Source organism: Ursus arctos, unplaced genomic scaffold (assembly GCF_023065955.2).
Source record: "Ursus arctos isolate Adak ecotype North America unplaced genomic scaffold, UrsArc2.0 scaffold_17, whole genome shotgun sequence".
In the NCBI taxonomy this organism is placed as follows: Eukaryota; Metazoa; Chordata; class Mammalia; order Carnivora; family Ursidae; genus Ursus; species Ursus arctos.
In genome coordinates this window covers 34,553,409-34,579,750 of record NW_026622841.1, presented here as the reverse complement: position 1 = coordinate 34,579,750, position 26,342 = coordinate 34,553,409, and the positions used below count along the sequence as shown (strand labels likewise).

Genomic DNA, 26,342 nt, shown 5'->3' with positions numbered 1-26,342 from the left:
TCTTGGTTATTTGTGTATCTTCTTTGAAGAAGTGTGTCTATTCTGATGCTTTAAATTAGGTTGTCTTTTTAGTGTTGAGTTTCAGAGTTCTTTATATATTCCATTCAGGTCCATCATGAGATGTATTATTTGCAAAAATTTTATCCATTCTGTGCATTGTTTTTCACTTTTTTGATGGGGTCATTTGAAACACAAAAGTTTTTGGGATGCTTGGTTGGTTCAGTCAGTTAAGTGTCTGCCTTTGGCTCAGGTCATGATCCCAGGGTCCTGGGATCAAGTCCTGCACTGGGTTCCTTGATCAACGGGGAGCCTGTTTCTGCCTCTGTCTGCCGCTCCCCCTACTTGTGTGCTCATGCTCTTTCTCTCTCTCTGACAAATTAAATAAATAAAATCTTTAAAACACATACACAAAAATTTTTAATTTTGGTGAAGTCTAATTTATCTGTTTTATAGATTGTTTTTTGATGTTATACATATCTAAGAAACCATTGTCTAATCCAAGATCACAAAGATGTATGATTCTGTTTTCTTCCGGGAGTTTATAGTTTTAGCTCTTATATTTTGGTCTTTGATTCAATTAGTGTTAATTTTTTTTATGTGGTGTGAGGTAGGGGTCCAAATTTATTCTTTTGCGTATGGATAGCAAGTTGTTTCAGCACTATTTGTTGAGAAGACTGTTCTTTCTCTTTGATTTTCTTGATACCCTGGTTGAAAATTAGTGTACTGTAAATGTGAATATTTATTTATGTTCCATTGTTCTCTGTGTCTCTCTTCATGCAAGTACCACATTGTCATGATTACTATAGTTTTGTACTAAGTTTTAAAATTGGAAAGTGTGAGTCCTCCATCTTTTTCTCCTTTTTCAAGAATATTTTAGATATTTGGGTCCCTTTCATTTCCGTATTACTTTTAGAGTTCGGTCAGCTTGTCATTTTCTGCAAATAAACCATGAGATTTTGGTAGAGGTTGCGTTGAATCTGAACATCAATCCTAACAATATTAAGTCTTCCAATCATGAATATGAAATGCCTTTCCATTTAGTTAGGTCATTAATTTCTTTTGACAGTGTTTTTTTACCTTTCAGTGTACAAATCTTGCTTCTATTGAATTTATTCCTTTGTACTTAATTTTCTTGATGTAAATATTGTTTATTATATGTAAATATAATGTAAATGTTAAATATGTAAAGAATTGTTTCCTTGATTTCCTTTTGGGGTTATTTACTGCTAGTATAAATATACAATTGACTTTTGTACATTGATTTTGTATCTTGTAACCCCACTGAACTCCTTCATTCGTTTTAATAGTTTTTTAGTGAATTTCTTAGATTTTCTGTATACAAAAGCATGTCATATGCAGTAGAGATGGTTTTATTTCTTTTAGAATCCGGATGCTTTTAATTTCTTTTTTCCTACTTAATTGCCGTCACGTAATCTCCAGTACAATATGAACTCAGGTGGCAAGAACAGGCCTCCTTGTCTTATTGGTGATCATGGGGGAAAGCATTTGATCTTCGCCTATTAGATATGGTATATTAGATGTGGGTTTTTCATAAGTAGCCTATTTTTAGATTGAGGAAGTTCCCTTGTCTTTCTATGTTTTTGATTTTTTTTCTTTTTTTAATCATGAATCATTGTTGGATTTTTTTTCACTTTTCCAAATCTACTTAGATGATCATGTGGTTTTTGTCCTTTGTTTTATTGATATGGTGTATTACATTAATTGATTTTTGAATGTTAAACCAACTTTTCATTCCTGGGATAAGTCCCAATTGGTCATGATATAGAATCCTTTTGTTATGATTCTGGATTCTGTTTGCTAGTATTTTTTTGAGGATTTTTGCATCTACGTTCATTTGATATTACTGTGTAGTTCTTAGAACTTTTTTGACATAGATTGTTATGTCTCTGATTTCTTAAAGTTCCTGCATTCCTTTAGACAATACTTTTAAAATAACAGCCAAATGTTACAATTTGTAAAGAGGACGTTAAGGTGATTCACCAAAATATTTTTTAATGATGATAGCTTTTTTATTTTTTACCATGTATTTACTTCTGCTTGAAAACAGAATGTTTCTTTCTCTTTGCCAAATGTCCTATGAGATCTATTTCCTTCTCTAAATCTTGCCTACTAATAAATTGATATTCAGAATTTATAAAATGTAACCAGCATACCCAGCTTCCAAACACAAGACATTAAATAGGGCAAGAAATTTATCTGGTTGACTGTAGGGTGAGGTGCAATTCTCTTTAGAATAGAGAATTGCTGCCTTGTCCTTGTCTTTCACATTAGTGTAAAAGTACCCATTCCTGGAGTATGTGGAAGAACATCAGGGTTATGTAAAGCCAGAAAATAAATCTTTTTCTAGAATGCTAGTTTTACTAGAAAATTAAGAATAGATGAGTGTGGGAAAACATTTTATATTAAAACAGAAAAGATTGTTTTATGTTGAAAAATACAAAATGTGCAGGGATGTTTAAGCAAAAAAAAAATAAGACTTCAAAGAAATTCAGTACTTTTGGCTGACCATCCAACTCTTAGGATATAAATCCTCTTTTCTTGATAAGAGTACGTTCTGTGGAAGTTTCTGAAGAAATACTCTGAGGCATTAAAGAAATGCTGAAAATTGTGATTTCTTACTTCACGAATAGGCTATTGTCCTCCTTGTAAAAAATTAACAAAACAACACTTGGAATATTATCTTGTCCAGTTTTTTTTAAGGAGATGAATTTTTTTTTCAAGTTTTTATTTAGAGTCTAGTTCGTTAACATATAGTGTAATATTGGTTTCAGGAGTAGAATTCATTGATTCATCACTTACATGCAACACCCAGTGCTCATCACAAGTGCCCTCCTTAATCCCCCACCCATTTCCCCTCCATCAACCATCAGTTTGTTCTCTATAGTTAAGAGTCTCTTATGGTTTGCTTCCCTCTGTCCTTTATTCCCACTCCCATATGTTCATCTGTTTTGTTTCTTAAATTTCACATAAGAGTGAAATTATATGGTATTTGTCTTTCTCTGACTGACTTATTTTGCTTAGCATAATACATGCTAGCTCCATCCACATCTTGCAAATGGAAAGATTTCATTTTTTGATGGCTGAGTAATATTCCATTGTGTGTGTGTGTGTGTATACACACACACACACACACACACACACACACACATACACCACATTTTTTGATGGCTGAGTAATATTCCATTGTGTGTGTGTGTGTGTATACACACACACACACACACACACACACACACACATACACCACATCTTCTTTATCCATTCATCAGTCGATAGACATTTTGGGTTCTTTCCATAGTTTGGCTATTATCGATAATGCTGCTATAAATATCGGGATGCATGTGCCCCTTCAAATCAGTATTTTTGTATCCTTTGGGTAAATACCTAGTAGTACAATTGCTGGGTTGTAGGGTAATTCCATTTTTAACTTTTTGAGGAACGTCCATACTGTTTTTCAGAGTTGCCATGCCAGTTTGCATTTCCACCAACAACGTAAGAGGGTTCCCCTTTCTCCGCATCCTCACCAGCATCTTTTGTTAATTTTAGCCATTCTGATGGGTATAAGGTGATATCTCATTGTGGTTTTGATTTACTTCCCTGATGATGAGTGATGTTGAGCATCTTTTCATGTGTCAGTTGGCCATCTGAATGTCTTTGGAAAAATGTCTATGTTTTTTGCCCATTTGTTAACTGGGTTATTTGTTTTTGGGGTGTTGAATTTGCTAAGTTCTTTATAGATTTTGGATACTAACCATTTATCAGATATGTCATTTGCAAATATCTTATCCCATTCCGTGGGCTGCGTTTTAGTTTTATTGATTGTTTCATTTGCTATAGAGAAATGTTTTATCTTGATAAAGTCCCAATAGTTCATTTTTGCATTTGTCTCCCTTGCCTCTGGAGATGTGTCCAGTAAGAAGTTGCTATGGCCAATGTCAGAGAGGCTGCTGCCTGTGTTCTTCTCTAGGATTTTGTTGGTTTCCTGTCTCACATTTAGGTCTTTCATCCATTTTTAATTTATTTTTGTGTATAGTGTAAGAAAGTAGTCCAGTTACATTCTTCTGCATGGTGCTGTCCAGTTTTTCCAACACCATTTGTTGAAGAGACTCTTTTTTCCATTGTATATTCTTTCCTGCTTTGTCAAAGATTAGTTGACCCTGCAATTGTGGGCCCATTTCTGGGTTTTCCATTCTGTTCCATTGATCTATGTGTCTGTTTTTGTGCCGTACCATACTGTCTTGATGACAATAGCTTCAGCAGTCAGACAACAAAAAGAAATAAAAGGCATCCAATTGGCAAGAAAGAAGTAAAACTGTCACTGTTTGGAGATGACATGATACTCTATGTAGAAAACCCAAAAGACCATCAAAAATTTGCTAGAACTGATACACAAATTTAATAAAGTTGCAGGATACAAAATCAACATACTGAAATCTGTTGCATTTCTATACACTAAAAATGGAGAGGCAGAAAGAGACATCATGAAATTGGTAGCATTTACAATTGAACCAAAAACCATAGGATACCTAGGAATAAACCTAACCAAAGAGGTAAAAGATCTACACTCTGAAAACCATAGAATACTTAGGAAAGAAATTGAGGATGACACAAAGAAATGGGAAAAAGTTCTATACTCATAGATTGGAAGAGCAAACATTGTTAAAATGTCTATACTAACCAAAGCAATCTACACATTTAATTCAATCCCTATCAAAATACCACCAGCATTTTTCACAAACAATCCTAAAATTTGTATGGAACCACAAAAGACCTTAAATAGCCAAAGCAATCTTAAAAAAGAAAAACAAAGAGGGAGCATCACAATTCTGGACTTCAAGTTATATTACAAAGTTGACAGTTTTAACTTTTTAATCTTGTTGGTCAAGTATTTCCCTTCCCCATGTTTAGATTCTCATTTTCTTAATTAACTAATTTCTTTTCTCCACATGAGATAATGGATTAGGTCTTCTTATGTTACTTTGTGGTATGAGAATGCTTTGATGAAAAAGGTAGATCATGATACCATTTACTTTCTTGTACATGTACCTGAAGGGAAATATTATTGAATATGAATTTAAAAAGAAGACAGATTTCAGAGTAGATATCAAATCTGGGGGCTGTTTTATTGGCAACTCCTCTGCATTTAAAGGTTGTATTAATGTATGTGTTCATATTAAGTAGGCTAATAGGCCGCAAAGAAGCCATACATATCGTTAGATGGGCCTGTAGAAGAAGTGTTGCCCTTGGTGGTTAAGTTTATAGCCTTCCAGGGTATAACAGTTGCTAAAGAGTAGTTTAATCATAGCGGCATAACAGAAAAGATTAAAACAAAAAAGCCCTTTATAAATAGTGTAGCAACAAATTTTTCAAACATATTCCAGAAACTAAATTTAGAAGAGTAGAGTGCCTTAAGTTTTGGGAAAAGCTCATTGTAGACTCTGGCATTATGAGATATATCTGTAAGCATTTCTGCCCTCAATGATCCTCAGAGTTTTGGTGGATCTCCTTCAGGCCCAACAAAGGGAGTAAGTGAATGTTGGTGAATACCTATATGTTTTAACCTGGCAGGCTCTAGAGAGAATTTCTGTGTTTAGTTTAATGTTAAAGTAGACTTGACGTTCTACCTTTTTTTTTTTTTTTAATTACTGTTTGTCTGACCCTGGCACATTGCTTGCTGACAAAACAATCTTTGGGCCATTCCTTATATTTATAGGGACCCTTATGAGTAGTTTTAAAATGATAGAGAGCCATTGTTATGTTCCTTTCGGATACCCTGTAACTGACTAAAGTTACTTTGATTATTTTTTTCTATAGCAGGCATTCAGTAAATGTTTGTTTTAAAGATTTTATTTATTTGAGAGAGAAAGTGTGCACATGCACGCATGCCAGCAATACCAGTGGTGGTTGAGGGGGGGGAGAGGGAGAAACAGACGCCCCGCTGAGCAGAGAGCCTGACAGGGGCTGGATCCCAGGACTCTGGGATCATGACCTTAGCTGAAGACAGACACTTAACTGACTGAGCCACCCAGGTTCCCCTTCAGTAAATATTTTTATTTATTTTTATTGTTTTAAAGATTTTTTGTTTGTTTGTTTATTTGACAGAGAGACAGACAGTGAGAGAGGGAACACAAGCAGGGGGAGTGGGAGAGGAAGCAGGCTCCCAGTGGAGGAGCCTGATGTGGAGCTCGATCCCAGGACTCTGGGATCACGCCCTGAGCCACAGGCAGATGCTTAATGACTGAGCCACCCAATAAATATTTTTAAATAAATAAATGAAAATAAATGTTTTCTTATCTACTTAGAGATTTTACTTATCTTACAGTCTTATCTTTAAGATTTCATCAGTCTAAGCAGGGAGAGATTTTGTTACATATTTTCTCACCTTGACACTGTTCTTTCTCTCCTTACAATATATAGCATCACTTATTTCATCTTAATTTTTTTTAAGTTTATTAATTGTTTTTAGTAATCTCTACACCCAAGGTGGGGCTCGAACTCCAGACCCTGAGATCAAGAGTTGCTTGCTCTTCTGACTTAGCCAGCCAGGTGCCCCTCATCTTTATTTTATGCATAATCCTACATATTTGTCACTTATGTTATGCCAAATTTTGCATCTTCATGCTTTTTAGTATTTCTCTTATCTAGTTTCTGTCTCATCCTATGGCTGTAGCTTTTGCCTAGATTATAGTATTGTATGCCTTGCACCTTGACCAAATGTTTGAGACCTTCTTTCTTATTCCTTTACAAATGCTCTCCATATTTATAAAGGACGTATATACAGTATTAGGATATTTATAGCATAGTGAAGGAAATTATAGAACTTTAGCTGAAGAGAATTTTAAAAATTGTCTAGTCTAGCTTTTTACTTCATGAGTGAGAATAATGATGCTTAGAGAAATAAGCAGTTTTCCAATGTCCCCGTGTGTACATGGTTTTCCACTTTTGCACTTTGGGGGTTTACTTGATTTGGAACAGTATCTTGGCAAAGGTGTTTCAGAAGCAGGCTGACAGATTGAAGATTTGGATGGTAGAAAATAATTCATGATTCAGATGTTTGACAATTATAGAAAAATTGAGAGGCAGCAGGAATTATGTTGAAAGGTAGGGCAAGTATGCTTGAGAGTAATGGCAACAAAGGGGAAGGCATTGGAAAGTGATGACAGCAGTGCAGGCAGGATAACCTGAGACCAGGGGATAAATTGTCCTCATGTGTCTATTTGTTTAGTTGTGTGGATTCCTTGTACTTGTTTTCAGTTTTAGAGTTTACCCTCTTAAAAGGAAGGGCCTGAGTCCCATTCATGTGCCCAGTAGTATGCTAAACATAAATAATAGGGGTTGGCGAGATGGTTTTAATGTCATGATGAGCAAAAAGACATAAACCTCTTTTTTGAACACTATTGTGTGCCATGCACTTTCATGTAAATTATTTCAAAGACAAGATGCAATCAATTCAAACATTCAGAAATCCAATTTTCATTCTGTTACCTCATTGATTTCAAGTATCTCCACCAGAAGGCTAGCAACAAAGGAAAGGCTGTGGAGTTCATGTTATTCAGAAATTGCTCTGGTAGAGCAGGGGTCTGGAAAATTCAGGAGCTCAAAGGAGTCCCTCTGAATTTCCTTTACACATACTGCTGTGTGATCTTGTAGTATAAACGTTATACTCTCTTTGGAGGCATAAGCACCAGTAACAGAAAAATTCAGGGCTAACATCTCTACGCACAGAATAACATGAGAATTAGGGTTGTTATTTTAAGAAAAGTTTTAATGTTCTTGTTTAATTGGGGTTTTTAAGCCAGTTTTTCCCCTGTGCTCTTATCAGAAACCACGTCTTTTTGATAGAATTGAGTTGGAATACTTTTCAGAGTTAAACTTTAAAGATACAGATTTTTTTTGGTCAGTGTTTTTTAACTCTTTGTAGTTCTTTTTGGACTAAGAATAGTTGTAATGAAAACCTTTTTTTTATGTTAATGCCATCCTTTTATTCTAGTCTCATTACTTATATGCTACTGAGGAATGCAGGGTATCAGTACCAAGGAAAAGAGTAAAATTGCCTATGCATATTTAATGAACTATGTAAGAGAGATATAGATTATTTCATTGACAGAATTTAAATAAAAAATATGAAAAAGATTCAAATAAAAATAAGTTGTCTCCGTTTTGATAAGAAATGAAACTGTGTTTTCAAAGTTGGATATTTTTCTGTCTTGGATTACTATTGGGAATTTATATCCTATGTAGGACTTTCCATATTTAAGATACTTTTGATGATTGGGAACATTTTTGATATAAAAATCATGTTCATATTTAATTGTAAAGGTATGCCAGATTGCCTTATGGAATGGTTAATTTTTTTTAAAAAGCTAAGCATAGATTATTCCTGAAGAAATCAGCACACCTCTGGAAGAAATCTAGTTTTGGTGAACAATAGCTCTAGGCGCATATTTTCTTATTCTCATAGGCATTTTCTTCTCATTTTTGTATTTCAGAGTAAGTGAGGAAAAGGAAGTGACAGAAGAACGATTCCGAGCTGAGCAGGAATCATTTGAGAAGAAGATCAGGCAGTTGGAAGAACAGAATGATCTGATCATCAAAGAAAGGGAAGATATCCTTTTTGAAAGTCCTCTTTTTTAATGTGCAGGAAGCTTGACTCTTTCATGAAGCAAATGTAAACTCTAGAGAAATAATTGTTCTAATTTATAACAGGGAATAAATCTGCATGGGCTGCCATTTTTAGGCAATCAAAACGACACTTAACAGCATGTGCCGTTGCTTCCTTTGTGCTTGATACGGCCATCCAGCTGTTCTGCCGCTGTTATACTGCGGAGCACATATTTATCAACTAAAAAAGACAATAAGAAATTTGGGCATTAAAATGTAGTGTTGGAACATCAGTAAATTCTGTTCCACTACTCTAATTGAGCCTGAAACCTCTTTGTGTTTGGCATTCTTTCTAGCTAAAGCTTTGACAGCCCTAAGGAATTCTACTCTGAAATCATAAAAATTAAAAAATCCATTGTAATTTGTAGATGTTATAATTGATAAGTGTTTACACTGCAGCATAATACCACCAAAATTCTCATGGAGGTGAAGACTATTGGGTTTAGAACTAGAGAGAGAGGGGTGTGTGTGAGTGTGTGTGTGTGTGTGTGTGTGTGTGTGTGTGTGTAATATATATTGCATTATTTGTAAGAAAGTAAAATAAAAACTGGTATTTTAACTTAAGAATTGTACGTTGAGGGGGGCGCCTGGGTGGCACAGCGGTTAAGCGTCTGCCTTCGGCTCAGGGCGTGATCCCGGCGTTATGGGAACGAGCCCCACATCAGGCTCCTCCACTATGAGCCTGCTTCTCCCTCTCCCTCCCCCTGCTTGTGTTCCCTCTCTCACTGGCTGTCTCTATCTCTGTCGAATAAATAAAATCTTAAAAAAAAAAAAAAAAGAATTGTACGTTAAGGGATATGCGAGTTAAAATAAGCATATTTCTGAAGTTTCTTTTAACTGGGCTACTTATCTTTTCATGTTTTTGCAGTGGTATTGATATAAAATAGAAGTGACTGTCCCTAAAGTTAGGGTGATGGATTGGCCAGCTAAACTAGTATATGAATACTTGAAGGAATCAATGCCCTTATTGTCAATATCATCATTAACTTGATCATTAATAATTATTTCAAAGGTCCTTCAAGTGTTAAAAATGATCATACATGGACAGTAACTATACCCTTGTGAATACCAGGGAAATAGAAACATAAAGGTAAATTAACTCACTTGGGAAAAAGCATAAAAATGTAACTGTAAAAAATGAGTTCTGAATTTCTTTTTTTTCAAAAAGTGGGAATACACAATTGGAAATTAATATAATCAGAATTTTCAGATTTGATTTGCTGAGTAGAACATTTGTAAAGTTTATTTCCCCACAATTCTAAAGGTGTACTTTCTCAATTATTTCTTTTCTATAACTTTTAGCATTTGAATAATCATCCTGGGTCTTCTCTTTTCTTTGTCTTCATTGACTTTATTGTAGTAGGCTGTCAACTCTCAGACCCTCTTTTGTGATTTTCTTCCTGCTGCTTTTCTCTCTCCGGGTTAAAGTAGTGCTGTTTAGTCAGAAGTCACAACAAAGTGCTCAGCCACTTCAGGTTCTTCACTTGTCACAAGGAATAGTGACTCGGACTTCCAAGAAAAGGTAGATTAGGAATATTTTTGCGTGTAACAAAAATTCTCATTTTACAGCATCTGTTTTTTCCCGTGTAACAGCTCTGGAGATACGTGGCCTCTGGCCTTGCTTCAGTGGCTTCAAGTTTTCAGCACTGGATCTCCACAGTTCTCTTTGCTTGTTCTAAAGGCTGCAAATTTTCAGGTTGCCAAATGGTTGCTCTAAGTCCAGGTATCATCTTTGCCCTAAAATAGGGAGAAAGGGGGAGGAAGGAGTTCTGGCAGTTGTGACTCAGTCTCCTTTTTTAAAAATGTGCCATCTTTCTCAGGGCACTCCCCGCCCCACTCCCTATATCCCCCCTCCCGCAACCCCAGCCTCCAGCAGTGTTTCATGAGATATTTATTGTTCTATATTTTACTACATGGCCATGCTAAGGTGCAAGAAGGGCTGAGAAAGTAGGCATTTACCTTGTCCAATTTATAGAGTGAAAGGCAGCAAGGGAGAAGGGGATTGGTAATGAAGTCAGCCTCCAACTCTATCTGATAGCAGAAGTAGGGGAAATGGAAACCTCTTTTTATGTGAGGGGGAGGAGGTGATGATGCCTTGGCCTTCCTGAGACCAAAAAAAAAAAAAAAATAGTATTATGTCCAGTGGAATTGGGGTAAAGTGGGGAAATAAGGTGTGAAAGGGAGGTAGAAGACATGTTTGAAAGCCTTATTATGTTAAGGCCTTATTTATCTGGTAATGTGCTTAGCCAAAACGTGTAGCTTTTGGCCTTATTTATCTGGTAATGTGCTTAGCCAAAACGTGTAGCTATCTGGGAAAGTTAAATCTAATTTTGGTGGACTATTACATTTAGTCCCTAAAGTCTCCCTAATAGAGAAGGGAAGTCAAGATTAATGGATTTAGTGCTGAAGTGTAAATTCAACATGGCTATGAATGGTTTCCTTTGTCATCCTAAGTGCCAAGATACCCCAGGTGATTGTAGTAGCACAGTTTTTCCAGTGACTTAATTTGGGGATCAGCAAGCTACTGCCAGCGGCTAAATCCAGCCACACCCATTCATTCACATGTTATCTGTGGTTGCTTTTGCACTGCAGCTGCTACTGAGTAGTTGCAACAAAGACCCTGTGGCCTGCGTAGCCTAAAATATTTACTTCTGGCTCTCTACAGAAAAGTTTACTGACCCCTGATTTGTCTTAGACGCTATAAAAGAAAGGAAAAGGCGTGTCAATAAAGTCAAAGACTTAGACATATGTCACAGTTGGAACTGTTTTACATACAATATGAAAGGATTTGACTTGAGCATTTATTGTCATTGTGAATGAAGATGGCTGTAAATGTGAGACCATAATCAAAAATTGAAATGGTCTAGTTAATATAATTCATTTAAGATTTTTTTGAATCACCAAAACATAGGTGGTATTTGTGGAACTGTGGAAGAAGGGAGAGAGTAAGATATGATTTAAAAACAGTGACACCCATGGTTTTTATTCCAAGTAGATTGTTCAGGTACGAATCTTTACTAGCATAAACCTGTCAAAGGTTAATATAGATGATTTTACAGTACATAAAACCCTATAAAACTTAGAAACATAAAACAAGGTTATAATTTAAAACAATATAATTTTAACTACAGATACATTTACCTATCTCATATGAAAGATTCAGACTCATATACATGAAATCAGAATTTTAGATCATTTTACAGTCTGTTTCTATGTGAGGAAGTATATGAGTTCTGATTTTTGGAATTTTAAAGATGTATGTTAAATTTATGTTTTTTTTGTTTTAAAAGTTCTAATAACTTGATTTATTGCTCTATACGAACACAGACCAGTCCCTTGGTGAAAAAGAGAAAAGATATTTTATGTGTTTGGATTTGGACTAGGCTTTTGAAGATTTCTTCTTAACAGTGAACAGAGAATTTATTACTAAAACAAAAATTCTTGTAATTTTCAGTCTTTGAACAAAGCTTATTTCCTGAGAACTTAACTATGTTAATGAATATGCCACTCACCACGTAAAGCAGTCTGATGAACCTAGTAGATTTTTGCCTACCTAAATGAGTATGAAAGGAGGGATAAATCTGAAACTTAGAAATATGTCCAATAGGAATCATTTTGAAGCATATTATCAGGTAATAGTTTAAGACACAGAGAATATAGCCGTTAGAAATGTTGATTAATGTTTGAGCTAATTGTATTTTCAGAACATATGTTTCAGGTCAGGATGATATCAAAAACTTACAGAAGAAAAGTAAAGTAATGTTAGCTGTTTTAGCTGGCAGAGCGAGGGAAGTAATAGAGAAGAAAGTACAGTGGCTTTAGAGACAAAATCCTGTTTTAGTGCTGGTAAGCTGTCTAATCTTGAAAAGCTAGTGTCTAACTTTGAAAAACTAATGAACTTAGTTCTGAGTCTCTCTTTTCTTCTACAATATGTGGATAGCTAATACTGCCTTCTCATTTCTTTGCCTTTCTTCATTGGGGCTCTGATAGCTTTCATTAGCTTATACAAGTGCCTAGGCAGTTTCGAGGCCTATTGGGAGAGTGAAAGTGATCTGCTGTCTGCTTTATCTTCTAATTTCTGTGCAAGACGTAATTTCTCTGTGCCGCTTACACCTGTTGGGTCCTCATTGAAAAGAAACCAGGTCTGACTTTCCTCTCCCAGAAACTGGACTGACAGAAATTTTTTTCTCTTCCTGGTCTGTTCCCATTTTTTTTCTCACATTGGGACTTAGTAAATTGAAGAGGTCTTTAGAGGTACTTATAGCTCAGATCCTTGAGCCCATTGCCTGGGTGATCATTTTAGAATCGTTGCTCTAGGAAGAAAGAATTTTAAAGAAACTAAACTTAACCTTTTTGAGGAATGTTTTAAAATGATCCAAAGGTCTCAGGATGTGTGTGCTGTAAGTAGACTAGAGAAAATTCACAAGAATTTTATCTAATTATGTAAAAAGAAATCACTGGTTTGAATAACAGAGATGTTCAAAGCTTCCTATTTAAATATACATCTCTACTACAGGAGGCAGACTAGCATGGTCTGCTGTTGGACTTTTCCAAGAATAGGAACCACACTGTAGGAAGCTCTATCATAGATCTGGGTGCAGTGCGGTTGGGTGGGTAGGAAGGGTGGGGAAGGATAGTTGAAATAAGTTTCATGAGAAACGAAATAAGTTTCAAGAGAAAGGTTAAATTTCTCCTTCCTAATTAATTTTTCTGGCCCATCATAAGAGAAGGCAGGAGATTCTCTAGTCTTGGAAATAGTTTTGGGAGAATTAGAATTCTAACCTTCTTAAAATGAAGATTAGCAGAGGAGGGGGTGTTTTGGTGTTTGACAGTGTGGTATACCAATGTAGCAAAGTATGTTGCCAAGAACTTATCAGCTCTGATGAATCTTGGCCTTTTTGTTTTCAATAAATATTGGGTTTTTGTTGTTTATGTTTATAAATTGAATTCTGTGGTGACAGAATATATTTCCTACACTTGGATAAAGTCAGTTTACTCAATTTAACAAGCCCTAGACAATATAGTTCTAATCTATTACCTCTAAGGCTGTGGAAGTTGTACTTCTTGAGACCATTTTATTTGCTCGGTGATGGTGTATAACTTAGGCAGGTTTTGGACCATTATTATTGTATACTACCCTGAAATGTCATTTCAAATCATAATAACAGATTAAATAACTCTTTCCATTTGTATTATAGAGAAATAAGCATGTCTAACGAAAGAACTAATTATTACTATTATTGTTGTTGCCTAAACTGCTCTTAAGGATTATTTTGTTCTCTTAAAAATACTTGGATGTTAATGCTAACTATAGAGAGGGATTGAGGATAAATGTTTGCAGAAAATAAAAAAATTATAAAATTGTATCCATATACTTAATTTCATTCCAGTAAGCCTTCAGGGTTAAGTTACTCTGTGGTAGTGCATTGTATTTACAACTTTACTTGTCTGGAACTCATCCAAGAATAAAAATAAAAAGCACTCCTCTCGGCCCCTATGTATGCACTTTTCTTGTACGAGAATTCCTGAAGCTGTCATATGGGTAATATAAACTCATTATCTGGTGTCTAGTTTATAAATCCAGTGCAGATTAGAAGCAGAAAATTAGAAGTAAGGTTTAGAGCTACAGTGAAAATATTTAAGCTGACAGGGGACTTCACAGGAAAACTATTAAAAACTGCATAAGTATTGAAAATGCAAGCAGTCTAGAATTCTGCCCACCTAGATATATCTCAAGGCCTTCATGTAATAAATGTGGTGCAGTAGTTACCATTCATAGTGATAATTCTGAGGCATTGAAATAATGTTAAATTGTTTTTATCCCCCATTACTTCCTAGTACTTCTAATACTTCTTTTATTTTAGTAGGACATCTTGCATCTGTATGTTGGTTTTCTATTTACAGAGCACTTTCACGTATACTTTTTACTTTCTATTTTATTATTTTCTTTAAAGATTTTATTTGTTTGAATGAGCGGGGGGAGGGACAGGGACAAGGAGACTCCCATGTTCAGTACAGAGCCCGAGGCAGGGCTCGATCTCACCACCCTGTAATCATGGCCTGAGCCGAAATCAAGAGTTGGATGCTCAACCCACTGAGCCACCCAGGTGCCCAGCACATGTACTTTTTAATCTTCACAATAACACAGTGAAGTGAGGCAGATACTAAAGATACTGGTCTGGAGAGGTGACTGAAACAGCCCATTGCAGTTAAGAGTGAAAGCTTTTGACACCAAGTGGCTTTCCATTATACCAAATTATTTCTGCAGCTGTGAATGATACAAATCTCAGTAAGTCTTGCTTTTCTAGCTTGCTTTATAGTTTAAGCACGATTTAATGAAAGTTGGTTATATTACACAGTGCTTTTGTATTCAAAATTGGTTAAAATTTTTTTTTGGTGTTCAACCTAAGTTATCCAGAAATCCGGACATGTAGAATGTTCCTGAGATTTTCTTGTGTTTTGGCTTTTTCATTCAGTCACCAAGCCTTTATCATTTCCCTCTGAAATTCTGAGCCCATTGTTTTTTGCTGTTTTCTTGGGCACTTTCCTGCATTCTGCCATTACACTGTGGTATCCTTTTGTCACTGTCTCCTTCTCCACTGTCCTTCGACCCATTTCATTTTCATCACTGCTGTCAGGTTAATCTTTCTTAAGTACTATTTTTATTACATCACTTGGCTTTTTAATCCCTTTCCATGGCTTCTTATGGCCCAAAGTATCAAATGCATATTCTTAATTTTGACATTTAAACGCTCAGTTACTGATATCACATAGCATATGTGACCTTCATTTTTATGCCTCCCTTGTGTGGTCCCTACATATGAGGTAGGAAAGATTTATTGGTTTTTCCTGCTTAGTACAGTTTATTTCTATTTCTTTGTCATTGCTCCTTTTACTAATTTTCTAATTTTCTTCTTCAGTACCTCTTTAAGACATGTTCTCTGATAATTTTTTTTTATAGTACTTGGCTTTTAGAATTCTTCAAGAATTCATACCTATACTAACTGCCCTAACTTGTGTTTCTTATGGTTCTTTGAGCAACTGCAGTGTTCTTGCAACAGTACTGGGTTTTTAATAACAAAGCTATATTAGAGTCTTAGATCAGCTACTCTGTACCTTTGTGGCTTTATACAAGTCATTGAATGCAGGGGCATTTCACTGGTATTTTAGGGGAATAAGCCAGTTTGCAATGGCTTTAAGTCTAAGACTCAAGTCTGAGTAGGGGTAAGAAAGTAAAAGCTGTGAAGAAAGGGAGATGTTGTCTAGCCAAAGGGGTATCAATATTTGAAGGAATGTTTTTTAGTTTGTTTTAAGGCTGGAAGAGAGTTTTGAACATATTTACATGTTACATGTGCCAACCAGTGATTAAAGTCTGCTTTCTATCTTATAGTACCGTCTCTGATTTTCAGTTCCTCTGTGAAAATGAAACAAATCTTAAATTCTGATAAATTTATCCAACTGTTTAATTTACGTGCTTTGGAATACTGAAATATGGGATCGTGCTTTTCAATCTCTTTGCCCTCTATTCTGGGTTTAGCAAGGTTCATTTGTTTGTTTATGTATGCATTTGTTATTTTAGTATTTGCTGTGGACTGAATTGTGTCCCTCCAACATTCCTTTGTTTAAAGTCCCCTCAATGTGACTGTCTGGAGAGAGGTTTTTAGGAGGTAATTAAGTTTAAACGAGGTCATAAGGGTCAGGCCCTAATCCAGTAGGACTGTGGCCTTGTAAGAAGAGGAGGTGAGATCTCTCTCTCTCTCTCCATCCCTTCCCCCCAACACCGCGCCCCCCGCCCCCCAGCCTTGCACCTTATGAGGACACAGTGAGGTGGTCAGAAAGAGAGTTCTCACCGGAAACCAAACCGTGCAGGACTTTGTTGTTGGACTTGCCAGACTCTAGAACTGTGAGAAAATAAAGTTCTATTGTTTAAGCCCCTTAGTCTGTGGTACTTTGTAATGGCAGCCTGAGCAGATTTAGATAGTATTTAACATGTACTTAGTTCTTTGGTATTTTTATTCTTTATTCTAAGTGTAAGGTGAAAAAGTGTTGCAGTGTATCTGTACAAGGGTAGTGTTTCTAAACATTATTGTGTTTTCAGATATTATTTCTAATCATTTTCCTTTATTTTTCATTCTCCTGGTTGGGCATTAATGCACTTTGAATAATTGTTTTTAAAATATTATTTTGTATTATTTTTTGTGAGATTTGCTTTTAGGGATTTCTCCACCTTCTTAATGTCTAAAATCCTTTTAAAATCTGTGGTGTGTACCCATTTTATAATAAAACAAACAGCTTTACTTCCCAAGTTTGATTTTGATAGTGTTTTTATTTCTTTGGCTTGTTGAAGGCTCCGGATGTGGAGCCTTAGCACCCCCAGAGTGTTGCTTTATAGTAACACTGGGATTCAAGTAGATGTGTGTTGGGCCTTCTAAAATGGCCCTCTTGAGGCTAGGGATTCATTTTTTTTTTTTGATGCCCAAGGGTAAATAAGCTCAGCCGACTGAAATGAAAAAAAAATTGATTTTGTACATCTCTTTAATTAAAAAAGTTTTTTCAATGATAGTTCTGCACTGGCTAAACAGTACTAAATCTATTTAACATCAGTGTAAAGCATCATTTTAACGTTTTAAAATTACTTTGGAAAGTTTCAGTAGTTCTTGCGTGAAAAACTAGACCTTCAGTAAATCAATCTCATAATAATTATTGTTCAGGGGAGTTCATTATTTTGTTTAGTCTTTTACATTACTGATCTTTAAAGGGCTATTCTGACGTAATCTCTTCAGCTAAATCCATTTGCCATATCACAGCTTGTAATTGCCTTAGATTTGAAGAATGTAATTAATGACTTTATTATTAAGCAGTAGCAAATTTGTCTTAGTGTTCTTAACGTTAGTATGGCCTAATCATTTAAACATTCACAAATGTGAATTCACATTTGGTAATATCCACTCTTCAGTTAGAGACTTATATAATAACATTTCCTTTTTTATTTTCATAGTTATACTGACTCTGCATTTCCAAGCTCTAAATTTTCAGAAGCAGTAAAACTAATTATTGTATAGTCATGTAATGATCAGAAGTTAACTGAATATCTGAAATAATTCTCCCTATAGATAGATGGTAAGGATTGATCCCTTATCTTTTGTTAAATCAGAGATCCCAATTTATTGAGTGGTTTTCTTAAATCCTGGAGAAATAGTCCTTTGTGTCAATACCATCTTAAGCAGTCCTTGAATTTCTAAATAAATGTAGCCTAGAAAATCCAAATATCTAAAGATAATATTTGTTGTATTTCTGTTGGTCAGTTTTTCAAATAGTTGTTAGGATGTGTGTATTTTATTTTGGGACCATACCTATAAGACCTTTTTCCACACAAAAGCTGATAAACACAGGAAAAATGGCAAGAGGCAAAAGAGTAAACAGGAGATGAAACTAACAGAAAAAAAGGTTAGAAATAGTAAGTGCCCTAGTGAGAAATTTGCACTAGAGAAAGTTTGACAATAGAAAAGAGAGCCTATATGCTATGGTGACTGAACAGCTACTAGTCTAATGCAGGGAAAAGTTGCCAAATGCCTCTGTCTCCGGATAATACCCCCAAGGTATCAGGGTTAAAAGCATAAGGATGAGTTAAGCAGTCTAGAGGCTAAGGAAATGAGAGGAAGTTTTAGTTTGAATGTAAGTGTAATCATTGAGTGGTATCACAGCGTTTATATCTTCGTATAGTATTATATAGTAATTTGAGACAGCAGAGAAGTGCTTTATGCTGCTAAGGCAGCTTTTTTATCCTTAAAAATTATATGAAAAGTCCTTTTTGTAAACTTTCAGTTAATCAGAGACTGGAAGTCTCAAATATGACTTATCTCAATGTGTATATCAAAAACACTCTAGCCCTGGAATCATAAAACTTGAAATCTTGACTTAATTTTACCTTAAACTAGGTGCTTTTACCTTGGATAAACCTCTACAAGTCTTAATTTCAACATGTTAATAATATCTGAACTATTCATCACATAAGGTGATCTAATGAGCTAAAATATGCAGTTTTTTTCAAAACTGTAAATGTTCTATAAAAATTTAAGGTCTACAAAAATATTTCCTTGCCCTGAAGAAGTTTACAACATACAAAGTGGATATAAAGCCATAGTTGATAAATCTTGCAAATATTTTATTTCAGATGCTATTTGAAGATTTGTTTTTCCTTTTGGAGTTGTCATTTAGACTTCTGTTGCCCAGAGAATAGCTAGATTTCTAATTTTTGAAGAGACTATATATTTTTTTGAAGCAAAATGTTTTTGGCTATATGAGGTAACATTCTTTAAAAATTTTAAAGCATTTTTAAGAAAGCTAATTGCCAAGAGCAATCAGTTAGGAATTGCTAAGGAATCTCCAAGGCATAGAAGGGATCTCAAGGAAAATAATGCAGAAACAAAGCCGAAAAGGCTAAGAGTGGGTGGAGCATACTTAAGGATATCTTATGAGTCTATGTCAGGATTAAACTTTTTGTGTGTGTATATCAAGAAATGCCAAAGTAACAGTAATCAAAACAAGATACATATTTATTTATTTTCCATGTAAAAGAACATCTGAGTTTTGGCAATTTTAGGCAGGTACACTGACTCCATAGGTTTTAGGGAGCCACACTTTTTTAACTTGGTGTTCCACACTTCAGCACTCAGGTGCACATTCTAGTTAGCAGGAGGGAGTCTGCTAATTTTGAAAAGTTTGTTCAATTTAGTTTTAACTTCAATTTATACTTGTTGGATTTAGAAATATAATTGATTTTTGTGTATTGATTTTATTTTTTGACCTTGCTAAATTGTCACTTGTTTATCATTGTTTTACAGATTCCTTAGGATTTTATAATCAGATATGGCATCTGCAAATAAAAACAATTTTAGTTCTTTCTCATCTTTATGCCTTTTATTTCTTTTTCTTGCTTTATTGCAGTACCTCTAGTTAGGTATTGAATAGAAGTGATGATAGAACATCCTTGCCTTGTTTTCTATCTTAGGGGGAAATATGTATTTTATCCTTAAGATTGATATTAGCTATAGGTTTTTTAATAGGTGCCTTTTACCACACTGAGGAATTTTTGTTTTCTTCCTAGTTTGCTAAGAAGTTTTGTTTTGGTTTATTTTTAGTTGTAAATGGGCTTTGATTATTCATAGCACTTGGCCGTCAATTATATATTTATTTATTGTCTAGTTCCCTCCTGGGACATCATTTCTGTCTTATGCACTATTACACACTGGAATCTACTATAGTGCCTAGTATTCAGTATGTACTCAAAAAATAATGGGTACTGAATGGATTGTAATGCCTGAGTCACTCTGTCAGACTCTTGGGAGAAAACTAACACTTTATTGCTGGAGCTGCTTGATCATAGCACTCTACCACCACCTGGTGATACTATATCTAAATTGTAGTAAAAGCTTCTTGGGAGATGAATAAACATATGAGAGCTAAAACTGCAAATGTTTGGACTGATAGGACTGTTAGACTTTTGAAATAAACATGTACTCGTGATGTATAACAAGTCTGTGTCTGAGATTTAGCAAATGTTTTCACATTTAGTAGGTACTGAGGTGTTTTGTGTTTTTCTGAATGCTAAGAAACAGTGAAGGATCACTTTAATTATATATGTTAAACAGAATAAATTGTGAAAGTTGACACAAGTAGAGTGAGAGCAAAGGCATTTCTGTATTTGCATTCCTGCCTGTCAGCATTTCCTTGCTGTTAGGTGTTAGCTAAACTTGAATTTTTAAGTACGAGGCTTTTCTAGCTCCTTAATTTCTTGTACTAAATATTTAATGTATCACAGGGAAGTCCATCTTGTGGCCCAAAAGGAAATTTTAGGCTTGTTCATAAGAGTCCAATACCTTAGTTCCACAGAATTCACTGAAACATAAAATAGAACTGAATGCAGAACTCATTTATCTGTTAGATCAGGGAACATCTTGGAATGAAACCATCTATCTTCTATACTGATAAAACTGCTTCTGTGTATTTTCGTTTCTTAGCCTCCCTTTAAAAAAAAAAAAAGGGACCATGTGCCAAAATTCAAATATTAAACACTTCTTATTGATGTTAAATGGTCAATCTTGTAAAATATTGATATTTTTACATAAAGGTTAGCCCTTTTTATGATCAAAATACCCTGGGGTGATGATATTGGAAGTACTGTTTCAGTAATAAAGATTATAGTGTGGATAAGTTCCCTACAAGGCCCCATGATGGTAATACCCCTAGATTTTGTCTTTAAAGAAAACTGCTGAGAGGCAATAATTTTTTTTGTATGTGTCCCATTTTCATTAATGCATGGTAATTGATGGAGTTGCAGTGACTTGTAGCAGTAATGAGTTCTAAACATAATAATGCACTCTTTTCTAATAAGTGAGCACTGCTGGGGTTTAAAAGCATACTAAATCAGTTGCTTTAGTATGAATTTATTAGTTTTTTTCAGCATTAGCTTTAATAGTAGTTATTTACATAAGCGTACATCCCATTAACCGCCATCAGGGCTGGAAAACATGCTGAACTGTTCATATTTTCATATAATTATTGAACATAATGGTTTCATTTGCATTTCTAAACAGTGATGTTTCTGTCAGCCTTGGAAATAGTGTCTTTACGCAGTCCCTATTTCACATCCACTTATTTGACATCGTTAAATTTTATGCTAATGTGCTTCCCTAGAATATCATCAGTAGGACAGATGCTTGTGCTTTAATATACAAATCAGGGATGCTTTTCCATCCCCCAAATGGCGAAGGAAATTTAAAAAAATCTGCACTTTTAGATAGAGTCTGTCTCCATATAAATAGGTTTATGAAATAAAACTTTCAGGATTAAATGTTATAATCTGGTTTTCTCTTCAGAATGCTTCGTTCATTACGAATAGCTATCTACCTGACTGGGGTTAGTTTTGTTGTCTTGACTGAGAAGGTGAGTCTCAGTAAAGATCTTGTTCCTTATGAATATTTAGAATTCTGCTTCTGCAGGGTTGATCTTGAGATGCACATTTTTCAGTGCTTCTGAATATCTCAGACCACAGTGTTAGTTCTGAAAGTATTCTCTATAATTTTGTTCCTTTTGTTTCTTAACCTGTAATACCTCATGGTGGAAACCGTTATGTTAATGCTTTCAGGCATCTAAGCTTTTTGTATGCAGTTAAGAAATGTTCAATGTGAAAAAAATGAGTCACTTGGTGGAGGAAGGGTACAGGTTGGGAGGCCAAGAGCATGTCAATGAGGTAACAGAACTAATATGGAAGGACAGGTTTTATGAAAAAAATTCCTTGCCTTTTGGACTGTGTGTACTGTCAGCCTTTGTTTCTTCACCCCTTGTGGATGCTTTTGTGAATGTTGTCACTCAGATGGCTGGAAATTTTAAAATCAGAGCAATAAACTAAAGAATTGTTTTGAGAGTTGATTCAGGTCTTTTTGGTGCCCACTCTGAAGGTACTGCCACTTTTTGGTCTTTTGGAGTCCCTTCTTTTCTTATGTTGTGACAGCTCATGGCAGCATTTTACTGTTGACTCTTAGTGGACCTGCTATGCCAGAGCCCACTTTGCAAAGTTCAAAACGCAAGGTTGGCAATCTGGCACGATAGGGTAAACAAGCAGCTTTAAGAGGATTCTTGCCCCAGGTTACTTACCAAATATATATTTAGCGTAAAAGTGATACAGCATAAAAGGATTATTTGCATAGAAATGCTGTTTGGCTTAACAGGTCAAGAGGCAACTGCAATTTTTGCAAGGACTTCTGTTCTTTGGGGACTTGTCAGTGAAGCAGTACAGTAAGGATTGTGAAGAAACTACAGTAGAAGTGGAGTTTTGTACCAATTTGTTTTACCCCAACTTTTTCATGAATTTTCTATATTATCTCTTACATAGTCTGCAGTTAGTACTTTTCACAGTGGTGGAATCTTCTCAACTATTGTATAGAAAACATTAGTCGAGGGTCCCCTGGGTGGCACAGTCGGTTAAGCATCTGACTCTTGATTTTGTCTGAGATCATGATCTTGGGGTGGTGAGATCGAGCCCCACGTTGGGCTCTGAGCTCAGTGCAGAGTCTGCTAAATTTTCTCTCTTCCTCACCCTCTGCCCCTCCTCTCTCTCTCAAATAAATAAATAAATAAATAAATCTTTAAAAAGAAAACATAGATCATACCCTTCAATCAAAGGCAAATGTAGCCTTCATTGTTGCCAGACAGACATACGTGAAAATTTTTTTAAAATTCTGAAAATCTAGCCTCACTTATCAGCCAGGCAATATATTCAGCTATTTATAAAACCATTTGTGATTACATTCTTCAGCGACAAATTTTTGCATTGGGTACAGTTTGCCACAAAACTAGCAATACATTCTCTGTTGCCAAAACATACCATTTATCTTTTCCTCCTTGTCCACGTTTGTTCCTTTTCTGGAAAGAAGTTTAATGTTGAAATGAAAATTTCATCTGCCTATTCAGTTTTAAAGTGTCACGATATTTAATCTGACAAGTAGTAGAACTTTTACTACCTTTAAGGCAGCAAAAGAAGTGTGTGTTAATTGCCATGTGACTGATTTCCAAGCCTGACTTAGAGGATAAAATAATTCTAAATTTTGTTTTAGGACAGTTTCTTTGTAGATTTCTTGTAAAGTTAAAAAAAGTTTTTAAAAAATCAGGCATTTTCCATAAAGTACCAAATAGTTGGGAGGACATTACATGTTTGTTTATACTTATTTTCTCTTTTATAGCTGGGGGAACACAATTACCACCTCCCTTTTAGTGATGATGAAAGTACTTAGAAATAAACCTCAAACACTGTGAGTTGCCTGAGCACCACCTGTTCTGTTAAGCGGCAGGGACTCGTTGGCATTCACTATGTTACACCTGTTCAAGAGACTAATTCAGGTATTTGATTTTTCACTGCATAGATTTTTTTTTTTTTCATCATTAGTTAGGACAGTACTTACTCTTAGAATTTTCTAGCCTCTGGAGATATTACAAAAATGTATCTGTTAATCTTTTCTCAACTCTATGACTAGTGCTAGTACTTGACGAAATAGGAAAAATCAAGGGAATACTTGATAATTAATGCATATTCAATTATATTTTTAACTGAGTTTTTCCTGATTTTAAAGACGATAAATGTAATTTTGGAATAATACAGAATATTGCTTCCTTCTTGAAATCATCAGTATATGTCCCATTCCTGTCCCAGTTCATCATTTTTTAAAAATTTTTTTGTAGTTTATTTTTTTAATTTTTGTATTATGTTCAGTTAGCCACTGTATAGTACATCATTAGTTTTTGATGTGCTGTTCAGTGATTCATTAGTTAAGTATAACACCCAGTGTTCGTCATAGCACGTGCCCTCCTCAATACCCATCACCCTGTTACCCTCTCCCCCCACCCTCCTCCCCTCTGAAACCCTCCGATTGTTTCCCAGGGTCCATAGTCTCTCATCATTCATCTCCCCCTCTGATTTCTCCCCCTTTGGATTTCCCCTCCCTTCTCCTGTGGTCCCATATGCGGGGAAACTATATGATAATTGTCTTTCTCTGCTCGACTTAACTTCACTTAACATAATCCCCTTGAGTTCCATCCATGTTGATGCAAATGGTGGGTATTCATCCTCTCTGATGGCTGAATAATAGTCTATTGTATATATGTACCACATCTTCTTTATCCATTCATCTGTTGAAGGGCATCTCACTCCTTCCACAGTTTGGCTGCATGTGCCCCTTCTTTTCACTAAATCTGTATCTTTAGGGTAAATACTTAGTAGTGCAGTTGCTGGGTCGTAGGGTAGCTCTATTCTTAACATCTTGAGGAACCTCCATACTGTTTTCCAGAGTGACTGTACCAGCTTGCATTCCCACCAACAATGTAGGAGGGTTCCCCTTTCTCCACATCCTTGCCAACATTTGTTGTTTCCTGTTTTGTTAATTTTTGCCATTCTGACTGGTGTGAAGTGGTATCTCATTGTGGTTTTTATTTGCATTTCCCTGATGCCTAGTGATGTTGAGCATTTTTTCACGTGTCTGAGCCATTTGTATGTCTTCTCTGGAGAAGAAATGTATGTCTTCTGCCCGTTTTTTGACTGGATTATTAGTTTTTTGAGTGTTGAGTTTGAGAAGTTCTTTATAGATCTTGGATACCAGCCCTTTATCTCTAATGTCATTTGCAAATATCTTCTCCCATTCCATGGGCTGCCTCTTAATTTTGTTGACTGTTTCCTTTGCTGTGCAGAAGCTTTTTATCTGAAGTCCCAAAAGTTCATTTTTGCTTTTCTTTTCCTTGCCTTTGGAGACGTGTCTTGAAAGAAGTTACTGTGGCCTAGCCCCAGCAACCAGACAACAAAAAGAAATAAAAGGCATCCAAATTGGCAAAAAAGAAATCAAACTCTCCCTCTTCGCAGATGACATGTTACTTTATATGGAAAACCCAAAAGACTCCACCCCCAAATTACTAGAACTCATACAGCAATTCAGCAATGTGGTAGGATACAAAATCAGTGCACAGAAATCAGTTGCTTTTCTATATGCTAACAGTGTAATTGTAGAAAGAGAAATTAAGGAATCGATTCCATTCACAATAGCAACACAAACCATAAGATACCTAGGAATAAACCTAACCAAAGAAATAAAGGATCTATACTCTAGAAACTACAGAACACTTATGGAAGACACAAAAAGATGAAAAAACATTGCATGCTCATGGATTGGAAGAATAAACATTGTTAAAATGTCTATCCTGTCCAGAGCAATTTACATTTTCAATGCCATCCCTATTAAAATACCACTGGCATTTTTCAAAGAGCTGGAACAAACAATCCTAAAATTTGTATGGAACCAGAAAAGACCCCAAATTGCCAAGGGAATGATGAAAAAGAAAAACAAAGCTGGGGGCATCATGTTGCCTGACTTCAAGCTATATTACAAAGCTGTGATCACCAACACAGCATGGTACTGGCACAAAAACAGACACAGAGACCAATAGAACAGAATAGAGACTCCAGAAATGGACCCTCAATTCTGTATCAACTGATCTTTGACAAATCAGGAAAAAATATCCAATGGAAAAAAGTCTCTTCAGTAAGTGGTGCTGGGAAAATTGGACAGCTACCTATAGAAGAACGAAACTGGACCATTCCCTTACACCATACACAAGGAAAAACTCAAAATGGATGAAAGACCTCAATGTGGACAGGAATCCGTTGAAATCCTAGAGGAGAACATAGGCAGTAACACCTTCGACATCGACCACAGTAACTTCCTTCCCAGTTCATCATTTAATCTTCACTCGAGTAGCTACCTGGATGCAAGTAGGTCTAATTTCACATCATGGTAAAATTTACATTTTTCAGCTCTCTTGCCTTTAATTTTGTATCAATTAATTATACTTTATTTCAGTTAAAGTATTAAACATCTCTTTTAAACACAACTGAAAAGTCATCCAAAAGATGTTTAATGGCATCTGTTTACAGTAATACTTGCCAGTTCGGTTGTCTAGTGGTATTTGCAACAGTTCTCTGCCTCAGTTTTGTGGTTATGCTTAGGTCTTTCCAGTGAGGAAGGGGAGGGAGGACTCAAAAGAAACAGAAATCTGAAATTGATGTGATTTTAGGGGAAATGTTGAGAAAAGAAAATCTCCATGGAACCCATTTAGGGCTT

At 35.5% G+C, this 26,342-nt stretch overlaps 1 protein-coding gene across 8 annotated transcripts in view; it reads left to right on the top strand.

Annotated features, from left to right (window-relative positions):
- The window catches only part of KIAA1328 (KIAA1328 ortholog), a 335,798-nt gene that overhangs the window by 40,064 nt on the left and 269,392 nt on the right, over positions 1-26,342 (top strand). For all 8 annotated transcript variants that reach the window (XM_026496213.4, XM_057313119.1, XM_026496212.4 and 5 more), the window contains one exon: positions 8,508-8,623. In XM_026496213.4, the coding sequence (XP_026351998.4) occupies positions 8,508-8,623 (116 nt within the window). The remainder of the gene's footprint in view (positions 1-8,507; positions 8,624-26,342) is intronic.